Consider the following 10,634-nt stretch of genomic DNA (forward strand, 5'->3'; position numbering starts at 1 on the left):
CGACTGCCGTTAATGGTACATTTGAATCTGCTCTTTAAACTGCTTTGTAATCTTTCTTCCCTAGAGCAAGTGCTGGTCAATAAGTGGTAGGCAACTCATTTGGGTCTATCATAATGCAGGAACAGTTTTGCAATTTAGCTCAAAAGTAGAGTCAACTTCTTCAGGGTTCAGACTTGTTCTTTGCATGAATGGCTGTACTCGCTAACCTTAGAGTGAGTACAGTACATATTAAGCGGAATAATTAATTATTTGTCACTCTTAGAGTGGTGATAAAGGATTTGCCACTGAATCCACATATCATAGACACAAGAGGGTCCACGTGTCATAGACAGTGAGTGGTAAATAAACAATTACCACATCTTAAAAGTGGCAAAAATTTAAATGTCCCATAATAAGCAAAACGACCGCAATACACCTGATGCATGTGTGGAGATTATAGGCACCAGGTGTCTACAAGGTCAATATATCTGACTGCTATTAGAAGATGGACCATGGCTGTGGTATTTGTAATTGTATACATTTTAGTTGCTAGAGTTTCCTTGCTGGTTAGGACATGACCCTAGGTTCTAACCAGATAATCTTTTGTAATACTAAAGAAAGTTTATGCCGAGTTCGGTCGGGTTTTCTACTTGTACACTTCTTTTTTTAGATAATGATGTACCCTTACCTCCTAACCTATATAAGGGTGGGGAGCTCTTCAAGAGGATATAGTGAAACACACCAAGATCGTCATATCAATACAACACCAAGCAAATATAATCACTAAACAGAAGTAGGGTATTATCTCTACTGAGAGGGTCTGAATATGTCGAAAGCTTTGTCTTTGTATCCATCCGGTTTTACACCTCGTGCACTACCCATTTTGTTATTGCCGGTATAAAACATCGCGATAACTTGATTGCACCACAACATCAGTGAACTGCTTCATTCCCCTTCACATAAGACAGTGTGCATATACTACTACATGCCAAGCTCGTTGGAATGGAAGGCATGTGGGACATGTGATCCACTATGCAACTCTTCGGGATCCATCCATCGTCCTTGTTTGGCTCTGTTCGTTAGTGAAGGACTGGAGACAATCCCCGACGCTGCACTCGGAGAGTGGAAACTTGGAACCTGGTGGTGTGTGCGCCCTTTGGGTACCTTCGAAACACCATAAGTTAGCCAAGGAAATGCACCTAATAAATCCCTCTCGCATGGCAGGTCATTGTTGACAGACCCAGGGACGACCAAGGGGAGAACCAGATATGTTGATGTGCTCAGCCCATTTCAACCAGCTTCAGTGACAAGCTAAAATTCTCTTTAACATTAGTAAATGACAATATTTTTCCAGACAAATATAAATATGCCATTATGATGTTTTCAAACTTATAATAAACAACATGGCAGCGCACACAGCGTGACAACTCAGACCATTGTGTTATTTGGCTTTAATAAGTGGAGGACCCAAGCAACTGAAATACGGAGTAAATGGCATCCCCTAAAAAAAACTGAAATAAAATTTAGACATTGTTGTTTAGGTGGATAGCTCTGCTCAGTATGCGAGGAGTGCACGGAGCAGAGAGTAATCAGTAAGCAAGGATTATAAAGAGCAGAGTAAGCAACACGACTGCAATGTTAGATGATTGACAACATAACATGCCTAGCTGTTCGGAATGGGAGGTATGACGAACTTCAGGATTTGAGAAAGTTCGCAAGTTTGTAGCATCCAGCCTTCACCTACGGGCAGTTTGACCATGTTGTGAAGAACAGAGTCGATCATGGCCCGTGTTTAGTTCTTTGGCTAAATTTTTTTTGACGTATACGGACACACATTTGAAGTATTAAATAGACTAATAACAAAACAAATGAGACGAAACTATTAAACCTAATTAATCCGTCATTAGCAAATGTTTATTGTAGCACCATATTTGTCAAATCATGGCGTAATTAGGCTAAAAAGATTTGTCTCGCAATTTACATGCAAACTGTGTAATTGGTTTTTTTTCGTCTATATTTAATGCTACATACATGTGTCCAAACATTTGATGTGATGGAATTTTCGGAAGTTTGAAGGTAACTAAACATGACCATGATACCCCTCCTGGAGGTTAAACTGAAAAATCTCGGAGGTAGTGAGTCCATTCTGTCTGTGTCAGCATAGCAGTACAAGCTGGCTGCAACATAACAGGGTCAAGTTATTTCGCCCAAGTCCAATGACACGACGAAACCCCCTGTCTAATGTTTGTAGTATTTGTATTAATATTGAGCAATCACGAGGGTAAGCAGAAAATGCGGAGTAACTAGCTTGGTTGGTTGCAATCCACTGGATAGTGTGATGAACACACTGATGTAAGGCACTAATCCGAAGTTACCATTTTATTTAAAGAAAAATTTTACCATCCAACATTGATACCTCGAGGTAGTATAAATTTTTGGTAACTCGAGATACTTTTTAGTATACCTCGAGGTATCAATGTTTGTTGTTAAAATTGCTCTTATTTAAAAGTAGTTAATGTACTCCCTCCTTCCCTAAATGTTTGACGCCGTTGACTTTTTTAAACATGTTTGACCATTCGTCTTATTTAAAAATTTTTGTGAAATGTGTAAAACTATATGTATACATAAAAGTATATTTAACAATGAATCAAATGATAGAAAAAGAATTAATAATTACTTAAAATTTTTGAATAAGACGAACGGTCAAACATTTTAAAAAAAGTCAACGGCGACAAATATTTTTGGATGGAAGCAGTATTAAAGTTACTAGGGGTGCAAGTTACAGAGCAGGCGAGAAAACTGCAGATCTCTGCAACCCAAAGTTGTGAGACGATTGCACTAAGACAGGAGGTAAATTACTTGAGGCTGCATACATCCAACTTATACAAATTCACTTGTCTATCTACTTGGAATGGAAGGCATCAAGGATTTCACCTCCACCAGATTAGTCTCTCCAAGCTGCACACTTCACCCAAGGGTGGGTTGTCCCGGCAGCGGAGAACTGAGTCATAGACATCCTCCTGAACCATGTTGGCTGGAACTTGGACTGTGTGATCAGTCCAACCTCTAAGTATCTCCCTACCTGTAGAAGGCATGGATGAAGTCGGAGGGTAGGAAAGTTGACTAGGAGAAAACCTGCATCAGAGTATGGCAAAAAATTTGTTTGCATTAAATTTGCTTGCAAGGAATGATATATTCAGCTTACTGCGACAAACTGCATGTGTTTTAAGTACCACGTCAGAAACTGCTTGACCGTTGTTATTAAACATAGGAACAGAACATGCAGTATTATTCATGCAACATTCTTCTTGTTTCGCATAACAAATGACAGTAGTTCAAAAGAAAAAGAAAAGTGATTTTTTACGGTCCAGCGCTCGGTACTGGTACCGCTCGGTACCAAAAATTGAACCATTGAATCCGGGATGGGTAGGATCAGGAGAGAAAATGAGCAAGGGTGAATGCGCTCGTAAATCCCAGCGCTGCAGGCAGCGGCATCATCGATCCACGCGGCGGTGACATTGAAGTCATCAATCCCAGCGGCGAGGACTCGTCGATTCCAGCAATCTAGGCAACCGCCGATTGAAGTCGTCGTTCCCGGTGGTGGCAGAGTTGAAGTCCAGGCGTTGAAGTTGTCGATCTAGGCGGCGGCGAGGACTCGTCGATCCCGGCGGAGTAGAATCCCAGGGCCGACTGGCTGAAGAGTAGGAATCCCGACGCCGATGGGCGGCAAGAGCAGGAGTCCTTCTCGGCGCATACGGGCAGAGAAGGAGGCTAGATGCAAGGCAGGCGGCGGTGGATCGCGGTACATTGTTGCACACAAAATTACACTTTTGCCCTTCCACCTCTGTCCTCCGCGAGGTACCGCATCGGGGACAGAATTGGTACCTCAGGATATCAAACTCTACCAGCCATTGGAATTTTGGTACCTCTCAATATTTTACACTCGAAAATATGGTAACTCATAGTACCTTCTCAACGATCATAAAATAAATCCAAGTACATACATGTGGCAGAGCAGAAGGTGTACCAGACTGTTAATGATGTAACACAATATGTACACAAGTATTTTCTTTACAATAAGATAGATCGGGAAATGACAAGCTATGTTGAAGGTAGAAAAATACATCATGCAACAATTTAACAGCATGACAATCATAGTTTACCGTGGAAGACTTCCGGATAACAAAAATTCTTCCTGCAGGCTATAGCAACCTGGAGATGCTAAATTAGCCATACTGTTGATTCCAATCCCCATAGCTTGATGATAATCTACATGTCCTTCTGATTGTGGAGTCTGCAGCTCATCGCTATCTTCTGGAGAAACTGTGCCTGATCTGAAACCTTTATTTCTTATAGATTGTAATGACATCTCTACTTGCTTCATAGTTGGCCGTTCTTCACCTCTAAGCCTCAAGCATGCCCGGGCAATTGAGGCGACAATGTTAATTTCATCCTCAGTTGCTTCTTCAAGAACTTCCAGAGCAGCTATCTCTGCAACTGGCCTTCCTTTTAGCTCAGAAAGAAAGTAAATAGATAAATTTTTCTTTGAACCAGATTCACTGTCAAAAATAGGTTGCTTCCTGAGAAGCAGCTCTAAAAGAACAACACCAAAACTGTAGACATCGCTCTTCTCATTTAGATGCCCGGTATGGTAGTACTCAGGATCTAAGTACCCAAATGTGCCTTGGATATTTGTAAAAACATGGGTTTGATCATTAGGAATCAGTCTTGATGCCCCAAAATCTGATACCTTAGCGGTGTAGTTGGCATCCAAAAGTATATTTGAAGATTTCACGTCGCGATGTAAAACAGATACTGATGCTGCAGAGTGGAGGTAATATAAAGCTCCCGCAGCTTCTATGGCAATTCTCAAGCACTGATCCCAGGACAATGTGAATTCTCTCATACTTGGATCAGCGTGAATAATGCGATTTAGTGAGCCATTTGGGACAAAGTCATACACCAGTAGAGGGACTTCGGTTTCAAGACAGCATCCAAATAGTTTTACAATGTTCCGATGATTTATCTGCGATAGGATTGCAACTTCGTTGATGAACTGACTAATCTCTTCTTCCCTAATGATGTTTGGTTTTTTTATAGCTACCACACGCTGGTCGGACAATATGCCCTTGTAAACCATACCATGCCCTCCACTACCAAGAACACGTGCTGGATCAAAGTTATTTGTTGCCTCTTTCAGCTCTTCTAGGGTGAAAATTTTTGTGCTATCAGTAGCGCATTCATCAGATGATATAAGTTGCTCTAGAAGAAGGCCTTGATTTTTTCGAAAATATTTTTTCCTTAATTGCTTTTGGATATCATTCTTTCTTTTACGGACAAGGAATGCTACGGTTAAGACAAGAAGAAGAATTCCGAAACCAACTCCTAGGCCAATTGCAATACCTAGAAAAACATACACACATGTTAGTTTTATTTATTTTTTCAGTTAGATCTAACGACAAGTAAAAGTTTCATGAGGTAATTTAAATGAAACCATACATCTAAGATTAGTTTAATATTCAGTGAATATTATTTTGTCTACTTGTTTAATGCTGTGAAAGAGACCGGCATTACAAAACCCAAGCTATTTTAATTTTTTTGAAATATTTGTAGAATGCAAAATACATTGTGCTACTTCCTTTTTAAATGATTTTAAGGGGCCCAAATGCTTTTCATGTGAACTTTAAAGCAAATATTGGCTATAAAAAATCTTGCAGTATTCTGAGGATATGTGTTTACCGAAAGCTAGTGGAAACTCTTTTCGGCATGGTCCAACAGAAGCATCTCCTCGAGTACCCGCAGGGCAAAAACAATCGAATCCTCCAAGTTTGTTTATGCACTTCCCATAGCAAGGGTACTTATTAGAATCCTCACATTCGTTAATATCTACAATCATATTTCACATTGATGTCAAAATTTATGATGTTACTCCCAAGAAAACAAATATTGCTTGATGACATGCAGTAAGCTAAAAAAAAGTTGTATGTAACACTATTAACAAGCTTTGTTTCGATTATGGTTAAAGAGTACAGTTTGAGGTTTAGCCACCCAGAAGTTACAGACATGGATCAAAACATGGGTGAGTTGCTAACACCAAGGTTTACATGCATTTAATTATTAATACTACATTCAAAATTTTGTGTCTCCATGATATGTGCTGGTTCTAGAACCGACACCAAGAAGGAACACCGATGAGAGATGGTCACCAGTGCCAGTTCTAAAACAAAACCAACACTTACAGTGCTGTCTGCGATTTTGATTTTGCTTACATGTCATGTTGAAGATCCATTAAACTGAGCAATTAATCTTAGCATGTGGCAGCTATGATAAATTCATTCTTGCGCCAAGAAGCATGCATACCATAACTGGAAGTTATTAAACCATGGTAAAATTGGAAAGACGCCATTTCGAAATAGCTATTTAGTCAAAAAAAAAAGCAAGTTACATTAACTCTACTTCTTTTAGGATTACATGAACTCTTTTTTTTTGACCTAAGTCGCTGTATTTTGAAAATTATTAACGAAGATATGCACCGAATGGTTAAATTTATAGTATTAATGATTAGTAAACATAACTCATGCAACGCACGGGTTGGTGATTAGCAAACGCAATATCTGTAAATCATAAGCGTAGTGAAATATTCACCTTGGCAACCATCATGACCCTGAAGGTAAGGATTCCCCTCGAATCCTTGAGAACATTTGCAGAAGTATCCTGGTCCATTGCTCGAGTCAATACACACGCTGTTGCTGCTAGCACATGCATATGAATCTAAATGTTTTCTTGCTTTGGCGCAGGTATTGTTTGCTACAACCCAGTCCACCACAAATGGAGGCTCACCACCGAAAGGGTTGCTGAAATTCGATGACGTGGCATAAATCGTGGAGAATTTGAAGCTGGCCTCCTCCACTAACGCTCCATAACTGCAACGGGACCAATTGTGGATGACTGATGTGTTGAAGTGTGTGTCAAACCAAACCTTGTAGTGCTTGATCCCTTTGGGGATTGCTGTCTGACAGCAACCTATCCCAGAACATCCTTCGCCATTGATGCTTACAAGATCATCGCCCTGGCCACAACTGGTGGCACAACCAATTGTTAGATTACTGCCTACGGCGCTCTGTCCACCAGGACCGAGGTAACCAAGCATTCGACACCCGAAGACTGTGAACTTGTTGGCACTGTTAGAAAAAGTGAAGGGACTTCCCGTCAAGCTCAGATTTGCCTTGTCGACACAGTCCATGTCATGTTTCGTCTTGTTGTAGCATTCGTATGACATAGGCATCCTCATGCGAGCCTGGCCTTCTGGCAGCGAGATGTTGAGCAGCTCCACATTCCGGAGAAGCAGCTTGGGTATGCTGTTCCCAGTACTGTTGCAGATCAGCTCAAATCCAGGAATGGCGCAGCCAGCCTGACCTTTGATGCCGAATGGAAAAGGGATATCTATGCTACCACAACTTCTCTGGCAGGTGGATGCTGCAACTACAGCAAGACCACCTGAAGTTGCTATGGTGAGACATAGTAGAGTAGGGAAGATCAATGCCTGAATCATCTTTGTTGCTGGAAAAAATAAGATTGCTAGCTAGATGTTGTCCACCTTCGTGTCCAAGGTATGGTATATATAGCTCCATATGAGTGATATAAGTTTATTAGCTAGCGATTTTAGCTTTCTCAGTTTTTTATGCAATTTTAGCTTTCGCTTTTTCCATATTTTCCCCAGTTAAAATGAAATTACTCTCATAAAGTACAAGTCCTCACACCCATTAATATCAGCAATCGTATTTTCCAATTTTCATATCTCATATTTCCGATGTACTTAAATGAAGGACACAAGAATTATCTGATATAGATTTATAATTGTCATACATTTATTGAAAAAAAAGATGGAGTATTATCTATTAGCTTCATCAGAATGCACCGCTCGAAATACCTTGACTTGGACTTTTTCTAGGCCTTCCTCACTTATTGCTTTACCAGGAATTTCCATGACTAGTTGTTTTCACAACACCAACTCTATTTATGAATCCAATTAAATAATTCATTTGCCTGCATATCCATGGACATACATCACACCAGCTTCTCCTAACCCGATTCAATCGTATACAGAAGATATGCATGGGTATGAATAATTGTCTAGCTTTGCATCCAATGAATTCTAGCTCTACCAGGGAGATTCTTTTCTATTGCAGTATAATATTTTAGATAATGGAGAGTCTGATGTCTGCACATCGTGCATCCAGCTACCTAAAGTTCGCAATGACAAAAATCCAAGACTATGCACCTGCCAAATTGGGACAAGAGATCGTTCTCTACCCACTCCAACTCTGTAGATCCATTGAGCACATTATCCGGACACGGAAACGAGCCAATTGGAAATCTATTCTACAAAGATTATAAAGATTATAAATACAGCAGCACCACACATGGCCAACATACAGTGCACCAGTCCCATCAATATTTTATAATGGGCATATATATATATATATATGCATCCTCCTTAACTAAATGGCACATCGGTTTGTAATTTTCGATTCGAGCCAATGCATCGAGCCAGCTTTTTGTTCTTTTTTTCATTCCTAGAACCTCAAAGGTGCTGGTTCCTAAACATCACCATTAAGTCCTCCTCAAAGGCGCCGCCTGCTAGGTGCTGGTTCAGAAATCCAACACCTATGACCAATTCCTAACCGGCACCGATCTCCTTCTCTGTAGTAGTGATAATTATTCCGTTTATAGGAAAAGATGGTTATAATGTCTTGTTAACTTAACATCTTTCATTTTTTCTAAAAGAAAGGTTTTATTTTACATACTTTTAAAAAATATAATCTGGACATTTGGAATTCAATACGATGCATACTTTTCTCATATATAATATCCATAAAAAGAAGTGATTGGCCCCACGTGATGTTCCCCTGCCTCTTTTTTCTCCTATGAAATGATATCACTCATGTTAGATATTTACTCACTCTGTTGCAAAATACTATGACTTTTTGAAATTTGACACAGGTATCAAGGAGAAATGTAAACTAAAATTATGGATGATTTTTGATTGGTTAAGATGAAGAAGTAGGCAGATAAATCAAATTGAAGATGGTTGTGATTTGCTGAGAGGAATAAAAGGTTGCTATATTTTTAGGAAAAATGGAATGTTAAAGGTAACTGCATTTGGGATGGAAGGAGTATTTAGCAAGGGGATGAGGGAGGACTACCTTAAGCTGCATCTCTTTTAAGGAGAATTGAAAGACACTTTCCCACTGAAACTTATATTTGCATGTACTTCTTATACTCACTTACCTATTCACCTTTCATAAGCCTTGCAGTACAACTCTTTCTATACTTTTTAACATCAGGAGCATTTCAAGAATTTCTAATGCTCCATCAATCCAAAAGTCATTATATTTTATTTTATGGTTGTTCGATTTGCCCCCCTTAACTACAAAACCAGACATTTTACACCCTCAATTGTTTACACCAGACAAATTACCCCCCTCAACAGTATTTTGAGCAGTTTTAAGTTGAGCGTGCACATGTCGGGCCAACCTGGAAATCCAATCAGTAAAAAAATGCTTCCCCGGGACCCACCTGTCATACCCCTCCCTCAACCCAATACTTCCCCATCACTCTCTCTCTCTTTCTCTCTCTCTCTCACACACACACACACACTCCTCTCTCTCTCTCACACACACACACACACTCGGGCGGCTGGCTATGCAGGAGGAGGTGGACCGGGTGGCCGGCGTTGAGAGGCTAAGGAGGAGCTTGCCCGGGCGACTAGCGGTGGAGGCGGAGCTCCTCTAGGAGGTCCGACGGTAGAGGTGGAGATCGCCCACACGGCGGAGGAGGTGAACCGGGTTGCTGGCGGCAGAGGCGGAGAACACACGAGCGGTTGGTGACTGAGGCAGAGGTCACCCGGGAGGCCAGTGGCTGAGGCGGGGATCGCCCGGGCGGCGGGCGGCGGGCGGCGGAGGCGGGGCTGGTGCCGCACGAGGCAGAGAGCTTGCTCTCCCATGGCGGCCCTCCCTGCCGTGCCCGCCACCCGCCCTTCCCCGCCGTGACCTCCATTTGGACCACCACCACCGCCTTCTCTGCCTGGACCACCGCCGCTGTGCTGCACTGCAGGAAAAAGGAGGGAGGCATGCTAGGAGACGGAGGCAGGCTCGTCGCCGCCTTCATGAGAGCTACGGCTCCACCGCCGCAGATCCCGACTGGCGGCGCCACGACGGTAGGTCCAAGCGGCACCGTACCAACGGCAGGATTCGGATGCAGAGGCCCAGGGCGGAGAGGTTGACCCTCGAGGACTCGCGTCATTGCTTGGCCTTTCCACTCGTCAAGATCGATGGGTGAGACATGGCTGAGGGAGAGGATGTGGCGGGGACGCTGCCTTCCATCGAGTATGTTGCTGCCACCGCTGCCGCCGCCTAATGCACGCTGTCTTCCTCCGCTGTCTCATGGTGGTCGTCGCCGCCTTCCTCTGCCTCCAACCGCTTCGGGTTGATTCAGGGGGTGTGATTCATCCAATATGTAGTGCTCGAGATGTAAAATGTCTGGTTTTGTAGTTAAGGGGGTAAATCAAATGACCGTGGTAGTTCAGGGGGGGAATCCGTACTTTTTCCTTTTCAAAAATGAGATGGTCATAATGGTAGTCTCGATGCATCTAA

At 42.0% G+C, this 10,634-nt stretch overlaps 1 protein-coding gene across 1 annotated transcript; it reads right to left on the reverse strand.

Annotated features, from left to right (window-relative positions):
* Positions 1-3,991: 3,991 nt before the first annotated feature.
* LOC127770032 (wall-associated receptor kinase 2-like) lies at positions 3,992-7,536 on the reverse strand. The gene is made up of 3 exons (XM_052295700.1): positions 6,625-7,536; positions 5,719-5,865; positions 3,992-5,382 (listed from the first exon to the last, which is right to left on the reverse strand). The coding sequence occupies exons 1-3, from the start codon at positions 7,529-7,531 to the stop codon at positions 4,139-4,141; spliced, it is 2,298 nt and encodes a 765-aa protein (XP_052151660.1). The 5' UTR covers positions 7,532-7,536; the 3' UTR covers positions 3,992-4,138.
* Between the last annotated feature and the right edge of the window lie 3,098 nt (positions 7,537-10,634).

This window comes from Oryza glaberrima, chromosome 4, assembly GCF_000147395.1.
Source record: "Oryza glaberrima chromosome 4, OglaRS2, whole genome shotgun sequence".
Classification (NCBI taxonomy): Eukaryota; Viridiplantae; Streptophyta; class Magnoliopsida; order Poales; family Poaceae; genus Oryza; species Oryza glaberrima.